We start from the raw sequence: 22,621 nt of genomic DNA, 5'->3' as shown, positions 1-22,621 counted from the left end.
AATTAAGGAAACAAAGTTACAAAGTTAATCAACCATTAATCATGGTGAACATTAAAATCAATCAAATTAAAGGATAATCGATAGATTAATTTACTTGAATCAGCTGAGATATCTCTTAATTGTTACAAAATTGCTTCCATAATGATCATCATTTGATCAACAATTTAGTTTAATTGTTTCATAAGTTCATTGCCTCAGGAACAATTGATTCCAATTATCACCTAGAAGTAAAAACAAATGAATAACTGTTGATATACACGAACTAGATTATTGTTATTATTACAATTAACTTCCGCTATTTAATCATCATGTTGATCATCATCAACAATTTAGTTTAATCATCACCAGAATTCATCATCATCATCACAATTTTTCATCTTCCTTCTTCCTTTTTCTTGATTAACTTTTTTCTTTCTATTCTATTTACATCTTTTAATCATCAATGATTAAAGCTAATGAACCGTAAATTACATTAGTGAATGTAAATTAATTAGATGATAGTTGTCACCTTTAATTGTTGCTCATGATTAAGACAAATAATCAGTGCAATTACATTTTTCCCTTTTTTTTAATTTTCTTTTTAATCAATTGTTCTGGTTAATTGTTACCCGTTTCTTGCTGTTGTTCATTTTTACTGTTTAATTGTTGATTTCAAGTTTTCTGTTTATATTTTGTATTGCAAGAGTTGATTATTGATTGTGATTATGATGTTCATTGAGCTGATGATGATTAGTGTTTGTATTAACAACAATTAATAACAATGACATTGGAATTAGTGATTGTGACAAAATAACAACAACAACAATCAAATCTAATTCAATTGTTTTCCTTTTCTGCTAAATCATTAAACATTATTGTGGACATTGTATTAACATCTTATCATCATGATCGATGTTCAAATTGAGAGTTGAAAATGATTATCAATCAGCGACAATTTAACAGATAATCAGGTAACCTTGATGAGAGAGAGAGAGAGAGAGAGAGAGAGAGAGAGAGAGAGAGAGAGAGAGATGGTGAGGATGATAAAGGTGAAGATAAGAAAAGGATGAGGAAAACGAAAGAAAAGTTCGAAAGAGAAAAGAAAAAGAAAGAGAATAAAAAGAAAAATGGAGAACACGCACTCTCTCGACTCGATTTTTCGAGGAGAGAGAAACTCACTTGACTCTTTTTCGAAAAATAAAGAAAGAGAAGAAAGAACGAGGCTTGAAAGAGAAAAAAATTCAGAACTGTAATCGATGTTGTTCCGTGTTCAATGTTGCCTTCGAAGCTTATTGTCAATAGTAATTTGTTTTTCTATTTCACTTTTAATTGTCTCTCCTAATCATCAGTAGATTATCAGTTTTGTATGAGAGAGAAAGAGAGAGGAAAAAGTGATAATTAGTGATAATCCAAGTAACAGAATGAGAATTTATCGCTTCATGTTTAGTTTATCATTCTAATTGTTGATTATCACTCGATGTCCTCGGGTTACTTAACCGACTCTCAATCTCTCCCTCCCTCTCTTTAAATCACTTTTGGCTCACTTTCAATTCAACAATCAACGAGTGAACATCAACTATTTAAGTTATATTTATTTTCTATGTGACTCTCAACAAGATCAAGTTCACAATTTAAGTTAATCATCACCATCGAATTTGTTTTTTAATCTCAATCATCAATTTTGTCTTTTTCTTTGTTACAACAACAACAATAATCTTTTGTCATCACCCAAAAAAGAGACATTGACTTGTAAATGTATGGAGACAACAACAAACCAATAGAAGAGCAAAAAAAAAAGGTAAACATAGAGAAAAGAATCATCAACCTTTTCTCTTTCTTTCTTCTCTCTCTTTTCCATTTAATCTTCCATTTTTTTCTGTTTACTTCTCTTCTTCTCATCATCATCATCATCTCCTCATCAGTAATCAACAATTTCGGTGATACTCCTCTCGATCAAACTGTGATTATACAATAGAGATAAAACTTAACTGTGGTTTAGTGGTTTCATTATTATTCCTGGTTTGGGTTTCTCTTCCTTCATCTCTTTCTTTTCTTTCTCTTTTTCTCTTTCTTTCTGTGATAATTAACATCGACAATTACTCCCTCTCTCTCTCTCCTCACTCAATGTGATCTTTCAGATTCTTTCTTCTACATCATTCATCACATTATCAATCTATCATCAGATGAAATCTACACAATTCATTCAATCATCATTTCTTTTATTCTTTAACTTTATAACTCATCTGTCAGTTTGTTTTGTTAATTGTTCTCAAGTCCTTTTATTTCCTTCTCCCAGGTAATTGTGGCTCTGATTTCTGTTTATTCTGTGTATTCTTGTATTCACCATCAATCAACATTAGATGTCTACAGAATCATCATAATTCTGATTAATCATCTGTCAGTTTGTTTTGTTAATTGTTCTCAAGTCCTTTTATTTCCTTCTCCCAGGTAATTGTGGCTCTGATTTCTGTTAATTCTGTGTACTTGATTCTACAATCAATTCAGTTCGAAATTGTCTCGATTCATCTGATTACTTTGTGTTTCTTGTTTTGTTTTACCTTTAAATTGTATTATCACTTTTCTCACCAAAACCATAATCGACTTGACTTGACTAATCCATTTTTACCTCTTCTCTTGTGAATAGATGTCAACATTGATTATAATCAAATTGAAAGAAAATCAGTAAACCATTTTGGTTAATCAAGTGATAAAAGAAAAAGAATCGGGATTCTACTTATACCTGAATTGATTTGAAAGAAGTAAATTGTTAATCAACGAGTAACAATTAACATCGAATTCTAAATTTGGTTATTGGACAATTGGTTCGAATCTTTTTTTCTTCTAATTTTCTTCCTTATTTTGGATTCTATTATCTTCCATTCTCATCATCAACATCATCTTAATCTAATTGTTTCAATCTATTCAAACATTACAATTGTGTTATCATCGTAATCATCATCATTATTATTATAATAATTGGATGAATGTTCAATGAGAGAATCAGTTTAATTCATAATCTCATCTGATATCGAGGATGAAACGTGTTGATTTAATTGTTCACCTTATCCAATTGACTTTAATCGCCTTCCTTGAGACCATCTCATGTGATTTTACCCACGGCCTGGAACCGGAAGACTTCAGCATGGCCATAATCAATGTCTCTTATATCGACCCCGAAACTGGTCGACTTCACATTCAACGTGAAGAGTTTGGCAAATATTTCAACATTGGACGAATCGATCCAGTGAGTGGTCTAGTTGTTCACATAACTGGACCTGAGGGCGATTCTCATGATGCCTGTCAACCAATTGATCCATCAACATGGCCCAATGAACGATGGGTCGCATTAGCTGTTTATGGTAATTGTTCCGAAGAAAAGAAACTTCGAAACATCGCCGAAACCAATGCATCGGCAGCAGTGATCTACAATAACGAAATTAATACTCGATTTATTCAACTTCACCCGAAAGGTGAGTGTCCATCATGTGTACACTTGGTCATTCATTTCGTTCTCTTCCTTCCTTTTCTATTGATTTTACTACTTATCAACTTCCGATGATTGTGTTTATGTTTCTGGTCATAAGATGATGACCAATATGGTAGAAAGTTACTCATCACACTTGAACTGACCAAAGGAAAAAGAGAGCTCATTTCAATTCTACTTGGTCATTTCTCTTCCTTCATTATCATCACTCTTGTAGTATTTACGAGCAGATTTGTACAACAAAAGTGGCTCTCTCATTGAGCAAAAGGCTTTTTCATTCACCTTAATTTGAACTTGGATCAAATTGCCAACATAATAGTTAAAGAAAATTGTTTCATTAACCAAAATTGCGAAAAAGAAACATAAGAATGATTCAAATTCTTGAAAAGAAAACAAGGTTTTCTTTCTTGTAGTAATTGTTGTTGTAATTTCTCATTCAAGGAAAGCCCTGCATTGGGTTACATCTTTTCCCTGGTTGACAGGGTTACAGAAATATAACAATTTCCTGTTAGCAGAAAATCATCAAACACAAATTGTAATTTCGTTGGTTGATTGTTGATTTTTTGCAAGAGGAAAAACATAGAAGTTTTCACTCAATATTTACAAATGAATATTAAGTTTATATTTTTAGAGTGAAAAGAAAACTCAACCTTTAAAGTAGTTACCTGGTTCCATTTAATTTTCTCATTTTCTTTTTATCTGATTTACCTCAGTAGACACGCTTGAACTCTCCTTTAATCATCACTACTACTCACCATGTCTTCAGGGTCTTCTTTTCATGAAGAGCAGAAAATTGATAATAACAAGAAAGAGAAAAAAAGAAAGAGATTAAATTAAAACAGCAAATTTGTTTCTCCATTGAATTTACCGTTATAAAGGTAAACATTGATTCAGAATGAAACAGTTTACACCTTGCAATTCACTTGATACTTTATAATATTAAATGAAAACCGTGATTACATGATAACTAATTACGTAAATACACCTTTAAGCCTCCACCTCGAATAGATAATTAGAAACACGTAGAGAGACTTAAAGGGTTCTAATAGAAAGAGAAAATTAACTTAAATAGACAGAGAAACTTTTCGAGTCTTTCGATTCTTTTTTTTTACCGTTATAAAAATGAAGAAAAAGAGTAAATGAGAAAATCAAATTTCTCTCCTTGATTAATCTTAACCTTGTTTCTTTTTTTTCTTTTTCTCTCTTCATGATTAAAAATGTCTGACATCCTTCATCTTTAATTCTGTTTATCATCATGATGATAATTCATTTGAAAGAATCATCATCATTTTCTGGCTCGTTATCCATTCAATATGTTTGTTTTTCTTTCTCTTTTTTAAACTGGTCAGTTTTACCTTTTTAATGATTTTCTTTTTTTTTACTTGACCAATTGGTTCTCAATTTATTCACAATTTTCAGTCATCCCTCATTTCATCATTATTATTATCGTTCCATGAATGACGAACTTGCCTGATTCCATAATAAGAGTAATCCCCTTTCTCTCTCTTATGAAACCATCTTCGAAATGAGAGTTTTTTTTTGTTCTTTTCTGTTTTTGATTCCATAATATTAGTTGAGTATCTTGTTTCCTTCTCATTTGGTTAATTTGTAATACTCAGTCTTGTTATTATCTAGTATATATTTGACTTCTATTCTATTCTGATAAAAAAGTTCTGTTCCATCTTGCAGCGTAAAACTCATCTTCCATCTTTGTATATCGAATAACATTTGATGTTTTCTCTATTTCTTATGTTTCTCAATTTATTTTCTTCTTTTCTGATGGAGATAAAAATATATTTCACTTAATATGGACTCAGAAATCTGAAAGATAATGAAAATAAAAGAATAGAATAGAAAAAATAACAAGAAAATGTTATATAAACTCGTAAATGTTATGATATCTCAGGCATCATGTAAAGTGATGTAGTCACGTTCTGTTCTCAATTATGGTCAATCAAGGAGAGAAAGAAAAGAAAAAAAAATGAAACATCGCAAGAGAAATGATGCAAATCCTCTAGAGTCTGGTTGACATCATCATTATTAAGTTCGAATAGAGAAAAAAATCGAGGAACAGCTGACGAAGGCTGTCAAACGAATAGAACTTTTCTTCCAATAAAGTAAAGACGAACACTGAAAAAAAACAACAACAAGCAAATTCGTTATTGATTTAGATTATGATTCTTCTTATTCAGTGAATATTATTATTTCATCAGCCGAAGATGAGGACAAAAAATTCTTATAACATTGATGACAAATGATGAGGATGAAAAAAACCAAGTGATTATCTACTAATAGTATGTAATTTATAATCAGAAAAAATTGATCGCCATGAATATTATATATTACATGTTGCTGAGTATTTGGAATCGCTTCAAGGGACTGAATACATTTGAACATTTTTCATCCTAATCAAGTGGATTTCAATTATCTTTCTCTATTTGCATTAATATTATCATTAAATGGATTATGATGATTAGTTGAAGATGATGATAATCATCATTTCTCATCATCATCTGAGCCATTTTCTTACTGTTCGCCATCAACAGGGTAATGTATTCATGCTAAAAATACTGAGAGAAAATGTTATGACATATTTCATGGTAATTGTACTTAATCCATGAGAAATTTATTTATCTATGAGTCTCATTTGAAAAGCTGAACAATCAAATTATCATAATTAATCAGCTACTAATCAGTTAACTAGAAGTGCTCATGATTATGATAATTAAAATTGTAATAATTGTTGTTTGTTTGTTAAATTATCTCAAGTCATTTGACTTTTTTTTCTGGTGTTTCCCAAATAAAGTTACATTTAATTAACTCATCTGATTTTAATTGTTATTATTATTGTCAAACTGTCAAAGTTTACTCATTAATTAGATTATCAACTGAACTTGATTGTTGATAATATCATTTGATGAAACACAATCAACACTACTTTTTGTCGTTGATTAATTTAACATCATTATTGTGCTTTTTTTTCAATTCACTCTGATTGTAGAGCTAAATTAAACTAAATTTAGTTCCTCCATCATCACTAATTAACATGACACGAAAGATAAATTGTTTAAATCAGGTAAATGATTAAGTTTTACAATCAATGAACAAAACATGAAACCATTTGAATATCTTGATTAACAATCAACTGCGTGTGTGTCTTTGTATTAATCTTAATCAGAATAACAATTTAGAATCAACAATCAACGCAAATAAATGATAACAATTTTGAAACAATTCAATGTAATAGAAGTGAAAAATTAATTAATATCTGATTGAATTACTAATATTATTCAATAAGCTGAACCATTGAGACAGAAAAAAATATTTAATCTCATAATGGAAACTATTATCATCGTCATCAAAGGCTTTTGTAAGCATTTATTTCATCATGATGATGATGATTTTCATGATGAAGTTAATCATGAAGATGAAGATGAAGATGATCAACTTTTTCATCTGTTAATGGCATTTCCATCAATTGGCTTTCATTATAACATTTTTCATATACTTTTCACTTTTTCTTCAATACGAAACCATTTCAACAACTTTTTCCATCATCCTCATCCTCATCCTCATCTTTATCTTCATTTTCATCCGCATCACTTTTACCTTATTCAGCTTCCTGAGTTTATTTTTATATCTTCCTGATTGTTTAAATCAATTGCGATAACAATAACAATCTAATTCATTTCTTTTCACATTTCAATCAATTCCTTTTTTTTGTTGTTCTTATTTACCAGTAACATTACATTTAACCGGAACAAATTCTGATGATGATCAATAGTAATCAGCTAATCAGCTGAGTTACATGATTAACATTAATCGTTATCATATAATTATTATTATCTTTATTTTTTGAGGTAAAACTTTTTCGTCCACTTGATGAATTGTTATCGGAAATTGTTCAATCGATTTCGTGTTCTAAACGTTATTAATTCGTGAAAATAATTATTTTTGTAACTATTTGAGGAAAACTTTAATTGCTATCGATTGATATTTAATTTAGTTTTCACTATATTGAAGGTAAACTGTTTCCACCCAATGGATGACAATGTTTCCTTTAATTATTTTACTCTCTTTCTCTCTCTCGCTCACCCACCATGAACATTGATTCTGAGTTGATTTCGAGATTATCATTGAAACTTTTTCTTCCCAATGTTATCACCAAAGTTGATGTATTTAAATGCTAGGTTATTTCAAGGTTATCGAATTGAACTTTTCTCCTCAGACTAACATGGAATAGCTTTTATCATGTTTTTCTTCAACTTTTTCCATGAGACTCAGAATTTTGCTGATCAGAAACTCAAAGGATTCAAGATGAAGGTGAAATAATAGGTTTTCTCTTATTATTTAAATGAATCCATCAAATCCTATTTACCTTCATCTTAGAGGATTAACTTAATGAAACAAATCACCATGAAACATATAATAACAATCGAGTCTTGATCATGCTGTTTTAAATTCAATTCTGTTCACATTTCATGTTGATGATCAACTTTTTTCTTTGACCTTTAACCTTAATCAATTGTTATCATTTAAGTAAAACAATAACAAAAACAAACGATTCATCAGATTATCTTAATGATTAATTTCACCAGAAATCTAAATGATGTTTAATCAAGTTCATGATCAACAGTAAATGTTACATCCAAATGCTAAGAGATTAATTTTTTTCTCATGAAAATTGTGATAATATTATCAGAATTAATTTTCACCATTACAATTGAAAGTTGTTGATTTCACCAACTTAATCACAATCAAAATTAAATCAACTAAATATGTCGATCAATTGATCAACTTAAACTTGATTTAAATTAAACACGAAAACATAGAGAGTCAAATCAAGTAAAACATTTACTTGTACATCATCAACTGGACTAATTTATTAATAAAGAAATGAGTTTAAATAGTGAAAGGCGTTTACAAAGAAAGGTAAAATTAACCTTATTGGTCAATTTGAAGTGACCGTTGGTTTGAGTTTGTCTTTGCTTCATTAACAAAGGAAAGTGAACAGCATTGAAGCCAAAGGAGATGATCAATTTGGATGAGCATATGGATGAGATTAGAGCTTAGGAGCATAAGGAGGATCAACAAAGGAAAGGTAAGTTTTATGTTTAAAGGTTAAGGCGCCAGTATGAGAGACCAAAGGATTAGTAAGTGTTGCTTAATTTTATCTTCATCTTGATGACCTTTAACCAATTATAATGTTTGGTCAATATGGTAAATGTCAATAAGCTACAATAAGCGAAAAACCTTATTTATGGGAAATAGAAATGGACCAAACATTATCGGTAATTACTCGGTCAATATTAATGGTAGAAAAATGAAACATGTATTGTTCAATTGTTCATCTCATGAGCTCTCTAAATATATATATAAATATAACCTTTGACATCTTGGTCAACATTTGGTTGGTGTGTGCGAATTACTTGTTTATGTTGAAAATTAACTGAAAACTCAATGTTTTCAGTTAATTACTCTGAGTGAATACAATTAACTAATTGTTTCTGTATATTGACCGGTCATATTTTTGGTGCTCTTCAAACTGATATAAGTTTGATTATTCTAATCAAAAGATTAAGCAAAAAGTTGGGTGATTATGATGAGTCTCTGTGTTAACTCAATGGGGAAAATTTGAATTCTAGTAAATTGATGATGTCGATGATTAAATGAAATGATTTTGATTAATTAAGTAAACTAAGGTAATAATTAAGGTTAATAATTGTTGATATAACCAACACCCTCTCTTGCTCCAAGCTCGATCTCAATAAATGTTCAAAAAGTTGCAGCATTTTCTCAATGACGGTGAACATAACGACTTTGTAAGCATATCCGCCGTTGATCATGAGTTGGAATGAAGTCCAATTGTATTGTACCTTTCTCTTGATGATCACGGATGAAGTGATAACGAACATCAACATGTTTTGTTCGTTTATGAAAACTGAATTTTCGACAATTTAATTGCTCCTTGATTATCGGACATTATTTTAACTGGAAAATCAATCGAAACTTTTAGATCTTTAAGTAGTTGTATGTACCAAAGTATATCTTTTCCACAGTCTGCAATTGAAACGTATTCGGCCTCAGTGGTTGATTGAGCAACTGATTTCTGTAAGCGAAGCCCAAGAAACTGGTGAACCTCCTAAAGTTACCACGAAACCTGAGGTCGATTTTCTTGTGTCGATGTCGGCAGCATAATCGGCGTCACAATATCAATTAAGTCTAAATTGTCACGAGTAGATGAGAAGGTGATTCCATTGTTGATTGTTCCTCGAAGGTAACGAAAAATTCGTTTGACCGCTTGCCAATGAGTAGCATTGTAGCAACAGTTATATTGACTTGCTTTATTTACTTGGAAGGTGATATCTGGTCTACTGATGATTGAGAGGTAAAGTAAAGCACCAACGGCTTCCTGATAAGGAAAATTTGTATCTGGTGGTTGATTAGTTGATTGTAGCTTGAGATTCGAGTCACCTGGTGTTACCACTGATTTACATTCACTCATGTTGAATCTTTTTAATAACTCGTTAATGAAACATGATTGTTTGATTGTTATTGATGATCGATCGTAACTTTGATGAATTTCCATTCCTACAAAGACTTGAGGGGAATGAACTTTAACTTGAAACGTTTTCTTTAGATTGTCAATTAAAGATGATAATTGTTGTTGGTTTGAGCTGACAATCAAACCATCATCTACATATATCACACAAATAGTTAATCCATCATGGAAATTCATGAAAATACACTTATCGGCTTCTGATTGTTGAAAATTGATCGATTGGAAAAACTGGTTAACTTTTTTATTCCACTGACGTGGTGCCTGTTTTAATCCATAGAGCCCCTTCTTTAGAAACATAACTCGATTGGTACCATCGTCGAATCCTGGTGGTTGCTGCATATAGATTTCTTCGTCAAGTTCACCATAAAGAAAAGCAGTTTTGATGTCGAACTGCATAATGTGCATTCGATGAGCAACACAAATTGATAAAATTGCTCTTATTGAATCATAACGAGCAACAGGGGAAAAAGTTTCAAAATAATCAATTCCTGGCTTTTGAGAAAAGCCCTTGGCCACCAACCTGGCCTTATATCTTTCGATAGAACCATCGGTGTTTCTTTTGATGCGAAAAACCCAACGACAGGAAATACATTTTTTACCTTTTGGCAACTCAGTTAAAGTGTAAGTATCATTTTCATCAATTGATTTCATTTCATCTTTCATAGCATTGATCCAATTAATATTATCGTCAGAAGATATTGCCTCTTCATAAGTTAAAGGCTCTTGATTAGTGATAACTGCTTGACAGGCAATTTGATTAATTAAATTATTATCATTAATTGATTCAGGTGGATCGTCTATTATTTCCGTTGTGTCACTGGAGTTGTCATCAAAATCATCATCATCATCATCTTGTTTTTTATTTTCTCCACACAGTAATTCGAGATCAACTTCGTCTTCATCAAAAGCTTCTTCAATCACCTTGGATCCATCACAATCTTCTTCATTGAACTTTATTTCAGTGCTCACGGACACTTTACCTGTTGATGGATCATAAATGCGATAATTATTGATGGTATTGGTGTAACCAAGGAAAATAACTTTCTTTCCCTTTGGATCCCATTTCTTTCTCATGTGATCAGGAATTTTGGTATAACAAACACAGCCAAAGGTCTTAAGGTGAGTATAATTCGGTTTTTTCTTCGTGAACAGTTCAAGAGGGCTAATATTTTGTTGACTCTTATTCGGAATTAAGTTTAACACATACACAGCGGTACTCATCGCCTCAGCCCAAAGGAACTTCGGCAATTTGCTATTGAGCATCATAGACCTGGCTAATTCAGTGATTGTTCTGTTCTCTCTCTCGATTCTACCATTTTGTTGTGGTGAATAAGGTGCAGTTAATTCATGAACGATATCTTTATTTTCTAGTAAAGTTTTAACTCTAATGTCAATAAATTCTTTCCCATTATCACTTCTGATGGTCTTTATCTTGTTTTCGGTCGTTTTTTCAGCGTATCTAATAAACTTATCGAGATTAGAAAAGATTCTGATTTTGTTTCTGGAAAATGGCGCGAAAAGAACTTTTTCGTCTTTAATAACAAGAGCATATTTACTTCCGTTCAATGAGCTAACTGACATTGGACCCTGGAGGTCACAGTGGATAGATTCTCCAGTCTTAACATCTCTCTTTCACTGACTTGTAAGTTTTCGACATTTTACCTTTTATACAACCCTCGCAGTGAAATTTACTTGGTTCATAATCGATTTTTATTTTAGGTAAAATACCATCTCGAGACATTTGAATAATCTTGTAAACGTTGATGTGAGCAAGTCGCTTATGCCAATCGGTAAGTGTCGCTTTCGATACCAATGAAATGAATCTTTATTGTCTCTTTGTTTTATCATTAATTTAAAAGTATTTGAAAATCTATTGGCAATCATGACAGTTTTACCTGAATTAACGTCGTAAATTTCAGTTGAATTAGAGGTGGATCTTAATCCAAAACCTTTGGTGACTGTTTGACCCCAAGAGAATAAGTTAAAATTTCCTAATTTAGGAACATAGAGAACATTGGTCAGTTCACAGTTAATCCAATTGTTTCCATTGAAACAATTAACAAGAATGTCACCTTTAGCTATCGCTTGTATTTTCTTACCATCGCCGATAGTTAATGAAATTGGTTCATCTAATTCATGGAAACGAGTAAAATACTCAATATTACTTGTCATGTGAAAACTTGCTCCTGTATCTAACAACCATTGAGAACAACTTGATTCATTTTCATTGACAGTGAAAGAAACATAATTATTATCAGAATTTTCTTCATTATTATTATTGTTGTTGTTATTGTTGTTGTTCTGATTATTCGATCTGTTTGAATTATTATCACGATTACGATTATTTTGATTCGATCTGTTTCTGTTACTTTGATACTGATTGTTGTTGTTATTATTTCGGTTGTTTTCTTGGTTGTTGTTACTGTTGTTGTCTCGATTGTTGTTATTTCTGTTGTTATTTCGATTATTGTTGAACCTTTTGTTCTTGTGAAATGATCTCTTATTATAAGAGTTGAACTTATTGTTTCTCTGAAAATTTCTGTTCCTATTCTGAGGACACTGAGGAAGCAAATGATCAGCACTTCCACAACCGTAACACTTTCTCACATTGTTACTTTGATTCTCTTTGAAATTATTAGTCGAAACTAAAGCATCACCATGTTTGTTATTTTTCTCTCGCTCATCTTGCTTTTCATTTATTAATAATTGAGATTTCAAATTTCGCAAGTTTATATTAATACCAGAGATAAGGGAAATTTCAAGCATCTGACGAAACGACCGAAAACTAGGAGGTAAGTCATCAAGAACTTTTATCATTAATTGAGTGTCATCAACATTATAACCTAAATCTCTCATTTGTTTAACTACAGATTCTAATTCAGCAAAATAGCTTGTAACCGTGTGAGATGAGGTAAATCTTAAGTCAGTCAACTTACGCCGAATTGTCCACTCGTTATTTGTTGTCCTCTCTTCTCTGTGGTCGATAATGTAGTTGAATATTTCGCTGGAGGTTGAACAATTAATTACCAAACTAATATGTTCCTTATCCATTGAATTCATGAGAAGCATTCGCGCTGTAGCATCACTTGTTTTCCAATCACTTATTGATTTATTTCTTCTGTTGATTGATGCGGCTGATTCAGTTTCAATTTCTTCCTCTGTAAATGGAAGTGGACACAAAGATGAGCCATTGGCTATTTCCCAAACTCCTTTCGACTCTAGAACAGCCTGAATATATGTTTTCCAGTGTAAATAATTATCACTTGATAATTTAATCGTTATCATATCTTGATGATCCATCATGATGATTTTGTTGAATTGTTGATTAATTAATTGTTGGTAAGGTAATTGATGAGATGATGAAAGAGAGAAAAATAAAACACACAAAATTTGTCGCAAAGATTAACACAATTTGAGAGAAGCGACTGAGCCCATAACCTGTTGATTTCACCAACTTAATCACAATCAAAATTAAATCAACTAATTATGTCGATCAATTGATCAACTGAAACTTGATTTAAATAAAACACGAAAACACAAAGAGTCAAATCAAGTTAAACATTTTCTTGTACATCATCAACTGGACTAATTTATTAATAAAGAAATGAGTTTAAATAGTGAGGAAGGCGTTTACAATAAAAAGGTAAAAGTTAACCTTATTGGTCAATTTGAAGTGACCGTTGGTTTGAGTTTGTCTTTGCTTCATTAACAAAGGAAAGTGAACAGCATTGAAGCGCCAAAGGAGATGATCAATTTGGATGAGCATATGGATGAGATTAGAGCTTAGGAGCATAAGGAGGATCAACAAAGGAAAAGGTAAGTTTTATGTTTAAAGGTTAAGGCGCCAGTATGAGAGACCAAAGGATTAGGGGTAAGTGTTAAGCTTAATTTTATCTTCATCTTGATGACCTTTAACCAATTATAATGTTTGGTCAATATGGTAAATGTCAATAAGCTACAATAAGCGAAAAACCTTATTTATGGGAAATAGAAATGGACCAAACATTATCGGTAATTACTCGGTCAATATTAATGGTAGAAAAATGAAACATGTATTGTTCAATTGTTCATCTCATGAGCTCTCTAAATATATATATAAATATAACCTTTGACATCTTGGTCAACATTTGGTTGGTGTGTGCGAATTACTTGTTTATGTTGAAAATTAACTGAAAACTCAATGTTTTCAGTTAATTACTCTGAGTGAATACAATTAACTAATTGTTTCTGTATATTGACCGGTCATATTTTTGGTGCTCTTCAAACTGATATAAGTTTGATTATTCTAATCAAAAGATTAAGCAAAAAGTTGGGTGATTATGATGAGTCTCTGTGTTAACTCAATGGGGAAAATTTGAATTCTAGTAAATTGATGATGTCGATGATTAAATGAAATGATTTTGATTAATTAAGTAAACTAAGGTAATAATTAAGGTTAATAATTGTTGATATAACCAACAAAAGTTAATTGTTGTTGTTATTTGTTTTAGTTGGAAAAACTTTCACTCAAAGCAAAAAAGTTCAGGTAGATGATCAACTTTCATTCTCAGTTGATTAATCATGCAATTCAATGATTTACTGAATTTCTTTTCGTTTTTTGTTGAAACTTTTTCTTTTCTTACCTGAATTTTTTTCTTCCTCCTTCATCATCACCATCAAGATTGTTGATACTTGGTGACATCGTAAACAAACAACAATGACAACAATTAATTCGTAACACTTTGTTTATCTAACATTTAAAAGACATGATGATATTTGAAGTTAATCTGTTAAACTGAATTACTTAATTGTCGTGATTAGTGAATTACTTTTCTCTTGATTGTTGTCACAATTAACTATCTCTCTCTCTACCTAACCATAGCTGAGCTTAGTTTCAATCAAAATTAATCACTTATCTAATTGTCTTAAAACTTTTACTTTGCTTCCTTGATACACTAAGTATGATAAACAATTAACTAATCATGTGATTGTAATTTATTATATGCAAATAACAACCACAAATGATTAATGACAATCAACTTGATTTAATTTATTGTCTCTTTTCAAAGTTAATTCAATTCTTTTGATACATTTGAATTTGAATTTGTTTCTCTCATTGTTGACTGAATTAATTTTTCAAACTTCTATCAATCAACTTGATTATAATTGAGATACAACAATTGAATTGAAACTGTTATCAAATAATGTCCACTGATTGATTAGGAAATGATTGAATTAATTAACCTACGATAACCTTAAATACTAAAGTCTATTGACTTACCTGAGGGAATTGAACAAAATTTCAGAACTTTTTTCATTCTCGTTTATTGACATTTCTTTTTTTTTCTTATATTAAATTGATTAAACTGAAGAAAATCAATTTCTCAATTTAAGTTTGTCAAATTGTGACAATTTAAGATTTACGATAAGGTTAATGTATGATTATCAATCTATTAATTTGTAAATATCATCGAAATCGTCTCATTGATTACAAAAGTTTCTATTGTTACGTTGATTGTCACCTTAAATCAGATAATTGTTTTGATTGATAAATGAAAAAGCACCAGAATATTAACAAGAAGTAAATTAACTGAATGTTAATAATACTTTTGAGTTGATTATTACTCCGTAATAATGGATGACAATGATACTGAATCAATTTGGATGAAAAGATGATGATTAAGATGAAGTTGATTATGATGATTAAGAGGAGAGAGTAACAATAAAATCAGGATGAGAATTGAAAAAATGATTCAGAATGAATTCTTATGAATGAATCCTAATGACGAAAATAGAGTCAAGATGATGATTAAAGTATTGATTGTTAATTTACAAGGTGGAAAGTTAAATCTTGTCTACGATTGAACCAATCAACTGATTGTTGTATTGATTTTCGTCTTCAATTTGATTAATATAAGTGGCTAATTTAAATGCTATTGTCTCAATGGTGAATTTTTCATCCTCCCTGAATGATTCTCATGGTTGGAGAATTGAAATTTTGATTGTTTATCATGATAAAATCGTAGACTTGATGAACAATTTGATTAAAATTCACAATTTGATTAACTTTTCTGTTACAATTTAAAACTGAAACTTGTTCAAGTGACTTTTCTAATTGCAAATTTCATCATTTACTCTGATTATCTAATTGTTTCATGTGATTAATCAATTGATTTGCTGGGACATTGAATCTCATCCATCATTGATGATCATCAATATCTTACCATGTTAATCAGATGTTATTATAACTCAACTAATAATAAATCATGTTATTGATTATTCATCATGATGAAGATACTAGAAAACAATTTATTGATTGAGTTTTTTATACATCATCATTGATTATTGATCGGAATGATTTAAATGATGATTAACTTTAGCTCTTCTTTTTATTGATTGTTGGATAGAAAAACTAATTGCTATTGATCAGTGATCGTAATAATTTACTCTCGGTTAATGAGCAATGATAAGTTACAGTGACAATTTAGCTTGTCCTTTTCATCTTGATTGCTATTTAACTGATATTGATAATCAACTAATAATGATTAAGATGATACAATGGCCTTTATTAGTTTATCATCAACTCGATGATTCTTATTAATCAATTGATGAGAATCAAATTGAGTCTCTTAATAATGATTACCTAAACCTTTGATTCTCATTTTGTCCAATTAACTTGATTATTATCCTATCAATCTGATCAACCTTTTGTCTTAATTCATAATCAACCAAGTGATTAACTGTTAATCATTATAACCATTGATTATTATTTAAATTGTATTAATATACATATGTATATATTACACGATTTTGTATTAATTTTGTCCTCTAATCATAATCCAAGGTAATAATTAGCTAATTGTTTTGATTATGATTCGTTCACTTTCACAACGACAGCCTGATTATGATTTATTTACTTGATTCACACGTGATTAACAATTTAATTATCTGTAATGATCAAAGTTAATCCGTTAATCTCCTTTTTTTATGTAACTTTTTTTTCAATAATCATTACGATTAAATTAAAAATAAATAAATGATTAGAAAAAAAAAATCTACCGGATCAACTTTTTCTTAATTCTAATTGTGATGACGATTGAAAATTGTTAGTTGATTGTTATTTAAAGGTATTAATTACGTTATCATTAACGATTATTACCCAATTTAATCACAATCAAAGTTTCATAATCAATAACAAACTTTAATCCAGTGATTGAATGATTGACTTGATTGTTTCCAGTTATCGATTTACTTTGTTCACTTTAATTGTTATTAAATTGACCTTTTCTCTTGATTGTTACATAGTAACAATTTATAAATTTTATTGTATTGATGATCACTAATCAAATTGCTTACGAGTTTAATAACGAAATTAAGATTAAAGGGAAAGTTAATTGAATCTAATTGTCTGGAATAACTAATTGTCAGAAATTAAATTGTTTAGATTAGTAAGATGATTAGTTAATTGTTATTGCTCTTTTTTTTTGATTGATTCTAATTGAGTCAAATTCAAACAATTAAGCAAGGATGAAAAATCTGACGTCAAATTTAATCATATTATTTACCTTGATTAATTTAATTATCGCCTTGAAATTGATGAAATTAAACAATCAGGTAACAAATTAACAAATTGTAGTTAACTTATCTTAATCCTTGGTTAATTATTATTTAATTTTGATCACTATCAATAGCAATTAGTTAATTAAAAGCGGAAGCTATTGGATTTAACTGTGAATCTAAATCATTCAAGGTAAAGGTTTAATTAACTAATCAATTTAATCAAAGTTAGTAATTGTTAGTAATTGATTAAAAGGGAAACAAATTAATTATAACTAACCTTTAAATCAATTGAATTAACTTTTTTCCTTATTGATTAATTGTTAATAATAATTTGACAATCAACTGATAATTTTGACAAGTTGGTTAATCATATTGAACAACTTTGATTGACAAAACTAAATTGTTGACAATTAATAAAGTTAATTTAATTTCATCCCAATTTCATTTAACTCTCACTCTTTTTTTTTAATCATAACCTTTAATTGTTGCACTATTTTTGATGATTAAACTAAATATACTTTAAGATTTAATTGTAAACCTTGACAGTTTTGATAATCACAATTAAAAGCGTAAATTTAATCAGTTGAACTTTAATTGTAACTGAACCGTGAATTATTTTCAATTGGCAATTTGTCAATCAAATCTAATTTAGATTCATTCTGATTAACTTAAATTTCAACAATTAATAAATTGTCACTCACTCAAAGGTCCAACAATTAAGGTGAATAATGAACGTATATTATTAGATATCATGTTAATTGTTACTCAATTATTATTATATTCAAGGTTAATCATGATTCTGTTGATTAATTATGTTGATCTAAAAGAAGCAAGAAAAAAATAACAATCATTATGTTAATTAAATGTTAATTACTTAATTTACATCAGAACCATTTGTGTATTTAAATCAGTGATTGTTTGATTACTTTATTTGCTAATTTCTTGATCAAGCCTCAAGCTAATTGTTACAATCAGTGAATGAACCATGATTAAAGATTCAACATCAGCCTGATCTTTTCAATTAAAAAAAAAAGGTTAATTGTTGATCATTAATTGTAATCAAAATGATGTAAATTCAATTTCTTATTTAAACAGTTTCACCTGATCAGAATTGACAATTTACTGATGACACTCAGCACCAAACAGTTTAAGTCTCAATTTATTTGATTTGTTTTTAAATCCAATCAGCATGAGATCAATAAAATTAATTAATCCAGTTAATCAACTTGATGAAAAGCTAAATCAATACAATGTAATGAAAGGAAATCCTTTCCAAGATTTACTTTCAATTCAACGATTTGGTCCAAATGATTAGAAATGGCGATTGTATATTGATTAGAATGATTGAGATTAACAATTTAATTTAATAATCAAACGAAGGGCGATTATTAATTTCAATTAGAATTTAAATTTGAATAAAAAATTAGGATTCGAATCTCATTTGGATTAGATTCTTTTTCCAGATATTTCGATATTGTTTTTGTTTTTGTTTTTCTCTTTAAATTGTTGTCATTATTAAAATGACTCTTCTCTTTGATTATGTTTGTAATTTAATTTCTCTGTTTGTGTTTACCAATTTTCTGATTACAATTAGAGCCCAAATTAACTTCAGTATTCATATCAAAGGAAAAAGGTGAAGAAATTGGTCTTCTAATAAAAAATGGAGCTCGAGTCATGATCCACATAACAATTGCCACTCATGGTAATTTCCGTTATTCCAACATAAATAAAACCTCAGTTCTCTTTGTATCAATTTCATTCGCCATTCTCATGATTATATCTCTCGCCTGGTTAATATTTTATTATGTTCAACGATTTCGTTATATTCATGCCAAGGATATTCTTGCTGTAAGTATTATCTCAATTCTAATCCATGTTTATAACATTTTGGTTCCTCCACTGGTTAAAGTTAATACTTAATTTACCATTTCTATCATTTGATTACATCTGAGTTTCTAATTCTTAATTTAATTTTAAACACTTTCAATGTTAAGGTAAATGTCCTTTTCTATTAATTAGGTTATTTTTAACCTTCATTTTCTCATTTAATTCATTTTCTTCTTCCTCTCCTTCTCAATGTTTACTTTCTATAAGGTGATTTATTTTCTTCTCTTTGGCAAAGATTATGTTATTTTTTTGTTCTCTTCTCTTTTTTGTTCTCTCTAAAACAAAATGTTCTTTTTTTATCTTTTTCTCTCTTTCATGGTGAATATAAATGATGAAAGTCTGATTGTTTTACCTTTCAATTAATTTGAATTCTACTGACACTTGCATTTAATGCTTGGTCATTCCTTGATTGTTTCCTTAATTTCTCTCTCTCTCTCTCTCTCTCTCTCTCTGATTGTTACATTTTTATTTATAGAGGAGATTATGTAATGCTGCCAAAAAAGCCTTGGAAAAAATTCCCACCAAAACTGTGAGCCAAACCGATTTAACTAATGCAATGCAAGGCGATTTCCCGGAATGTTGTGCTGTTTGTATCGATCCATTTAAAATTAACGATGTTGTAAGAATTTTACCTTGCAAGTGAGTATTTATACTTGATTGATTGTAAATTGATTAACCAATCAATCAACTAATTAATCTAATATCTCTCGGTCTCTGTCTCTCTTTACATTAGGCATGTTTTTCATAAATCTTGTGTTGACCCTTGGCTATTGGACCAACGTTCATGTCCAATGTGTAAACTTGATATACTTAAACATTATGGTCTCATGGTTGTCATGGCTTCAGTAACTAATTTAGAATGGATCGAGGAACAAGGTTGATTAACTAATTAATTAATTAACAACCAAACAAAATGGAAACAATGTTTCTCCTCCATTCTAAACTTGGCGCTTCTTCAACTTGTTCGTCTCCAATAACAACCAACAACTTAACATGTGCTCACATTTGGGAAACTCAATCAATTTTTTTTCGTTTTTTGATCTCCTTATTTTTAATTATCAATTTATTTCTTCAATAGTTAATCAACTAACTTTTGTTAACTTTAATTTATGATTAATTTGAAATCGTTTTTATCATGAGTTTTCAAAAAGGAAGAGGAAAACCTAAGGGTCAAGTTCGTAAGCCTAATGTAAGTTGATTGAATTTTTTTCTCTCTCTCTCATTTTTGTTCTACGTGTTTTATTTGTAGTTTTAATTGTGATTGTTTTTTCTTCTCTCTGTTTGTCTTTGGATGTTTAGGATGTTTTCCTTGGATTGACTAAAGAACAAGAGATTGAAAATATTCGAGCTCATTATGATTTATTGCTACCAGAATCCGGTGGTTATATTGAACCAGACGAGTATGAGAAAACTTATCAAATCTCTCAGAAAGAAATTGCTTCCTCTGTTGATATTACAAGTGCGACAAAATATTTTGACCTTAAGCTAAATTATGGACCATATTGTGTCAACTATTACAGAAATGGTCGACAAATGTTGATTGGTGGTAATAGAGGTCATGTCGCTTCAATGGACTGGATTACCAAAAAGCTTATCTGTGAATTTAATGTGATGGAAACAATTTCTGATATCAAATGGCTTCACATGCCTCTACTTTTTGCTGTCGCTCAGAGAGATTGGGTTTATATTTATGATAACAAAGGTGTTGAGATGCATTGCCTGAAGAGACTCTATAAGATCAAAAAGATGGAATATCTTCCTTATCATTTTCTTCTGGCCACTGCATCGGAAAATGGACATTTAACCTGGACTGACACTTCTACTGGAACTATGATCTCACAATTTAGACCAAAGAAAGTCAGGAGAATCATGTGTATGACCAGTAATCCGAGTAATGGTGTCATTCTTACTGGACACTCCAATGGTACGGTCAATATGTGGACTCCTAACAGCAATGATCCTGCCATTTCAATGCTTTGTCACAATGGGGCCATGCGAGATGTTGGTGTCACTCTTGCTGGAAATCGTATGGCAACAATTGGTTCAGACAAAAATTTTAAATTATGGGACATTCGCATGTTGAAACCCATGAAATCTTACAGATTGAAAGCGGTTGGTGAATGTCTTGATATCAGTCAAAGAGATATGATCGCCATTGGAACTGGAAACATTGTTCAAGTTTTCAAAAATTGTTGGATACCGGATGTTACTGATCCTTACATTCAACATAAATGTCCTGGATTCGTAAAGAATGTTCAATTCTGTGCTTTTGAAGATGTTCTGGGTATTGGCCATGAAAATGGATTCACGAGTGTTTTAGTTCCAGGAGCGGGTGAACCTAATTTCGATTCATTTGAAGCTAATCCATTTATGACTACATCTCAACGAAAAGAGATGGAGATTAAAATGTTACTTGACAAAATTCCCCCTGAACTGATCAACATCGATCCAGATATTCTGGGAAAGGTCAATGTTCAAGAATTACGAGCATCACTGGAGGCAAAGAAGAAATTGAAATATGTTAAGGTCCCGAAAATTGTATTGAACGAAAAGAAAACAATGAGCTCGGTCGATAAATTCAAGTTAAAGAAACGATTAAACGATGATGCTCGTCGAAAACAAGTGAGAGCGATAATTGATGAGAAGGTTAAGGACAAAAGGAAGATGAAAGAAGATACTAAGACAATTAAAAGAAAACCAATTAAAGGAAAACCAATTAAAGGAAAACCAGTTAGAGGAAAAACATTCAAATCCAAAGGAAATCGAGCTGTTTCCCGATTCCTAGTGAAAAAAGGCCTAAAGCGAGGAAGAAAATCCAATAAATCGAACTTCTCGAAAATTTTGGACAGATTCAAATCGAAGGGCAAAAAATAATAGAAAACGAATCAAACTTTAAAAAATTATCTTTTTGACAATCAAATTGGTTCTGTAAAATTGTTTATAATGTAAATAATCATGGGGAAGATGCAAAACGATTTGCATTAATTTCATTATTAATTATAAAACAAAACAAAACATCTAATCATTTACACTCTAAATTGTCAAATTTATTTCTCCAATTGAATAATAAAACTAAAGAAATAAAGTTTCCATTACCATAAAAATACCGAATTTGTTTATTGATTCAATTGGCATGTTCCTGGTAAACACCAATTAAACTTACCGAATGT

General features: G+C 30.1%; 2 protein-coding genes across 4 annotated transcripts; both read left to right on the top strand.

Annotated features, from left to right (window-relative positions):
- The first annotated feature begins 1,198 nt into the window (after positions 1-1,198).
- LOC128386147 (RING finger protein 150-like) lies at positions 1,199-20,551 on the top strand. Of its 3 annotated transcripts, none has more exons than XM_053345137.1 (5): positions 1,199-1,777; positions 2,624-3,449; positions 19,159-19,412; positions 19,927-20,090; positions 20,185-20,551. In XM_053345137.1, exons 2-5 carry the CDS (start codon positions 3,014-3,016, stop codon positions 20,330-20,332), a joined length of 1,002 nt encoding a protein of 333 aa, XP_053201112.1. In that variant the 5' UTR covers positions 1,199-1,777; positions 2,624-3,013; the 3' UTR covers positions 20,333-20,551. The 3 variants fall into 3 exon arrangements, with proteins under 3 accessions (XP_053201112.1, XP_053201114.1, XP_053201113.1); XM_053345139.1 differs by lacking the exon at positions 1,199-1,777 and adding an exon at positions 2,371-2,427; XM_053345138.1 differs by lacking the exon at positions 1,199-1,777 and having other exon boundaries at positions 2,436-3,449.
- LOC128386141 (WD repeat-containing protein 46-like) lies at positions 20,414-22,480 on the top strand. Its single transcript, XM_053345127.1, has 2 exons — positions 20,414-20,640; positions 20,751-22,480. The coding sequence occupies exons 1-2, from the start codon at positions 20,587-20,589 to the stop codon at positions 22,323-22,325; spliced, it is 1,629 nt and encodes a 542-aa protein (XP_053201102.1). The 5' UTR covers positions 20,414-20,586; the 3' UTR covers positions 22,326-22,480.
- Positions 22,481-22,621: the final 141 nt, after the last annotated feature.

Source organism: Panonychus citri, unplaced genomic scaffold (genome assembly GCF_014898815.1).
Source record: "Panonychus citri isolate SS breed McGregor unplaced genomic scaffold, ASM1489881v1 Contig00063, whole genome shotgun sequence".
NCBI lineage: Eukaryota > Metazoa > Arthropoda > Arachnida > Trombidiformes > Tetranychidae > Panonychus > Panonychus citri.
The sequence above is the reverse complement of the archived record's forward strand: the minus strand, read 5'-3'. Positions and strand labels throughout refer to the sequence as shown.

Coding starts and splice junctions, on each gene's coding strand:
- LOC128386147 (XM_053345137.1), top strand. CDS start 3,014: ATGAAACGTGTTGATTTAATTGTTCACCTTATCCAATTGACTTTAATC. Junction 3,450..19,158: donor TATTCAACTTCACCCGAAAG/GTGAGTGTCCAT, acceptor GATTACAATTAG/AGCCCAAATTAACTTCAGTA. Junction 20,091..20,184: donor GTAAGAATTTTACCTTGCAA/GTGAGTATTTAT, acceptor TCTTTACATTAG/GCATGTTTTTCATAAATCTT.
- LOC128386141 (XM_053345127.1), top strand. CDS start 20,587: ATGAGTTTTCAAAAAGGAAGAGGAAAACCTAAGGGTCAAGTTCGTAAG. Junction 20,641..20,750: donor GTCAAGTTCGTAAGCCTAAT/GTAAGTTGATTG, acceptor TTGGATGTTTAG/GATGTTTTCCTTGGATTGAC.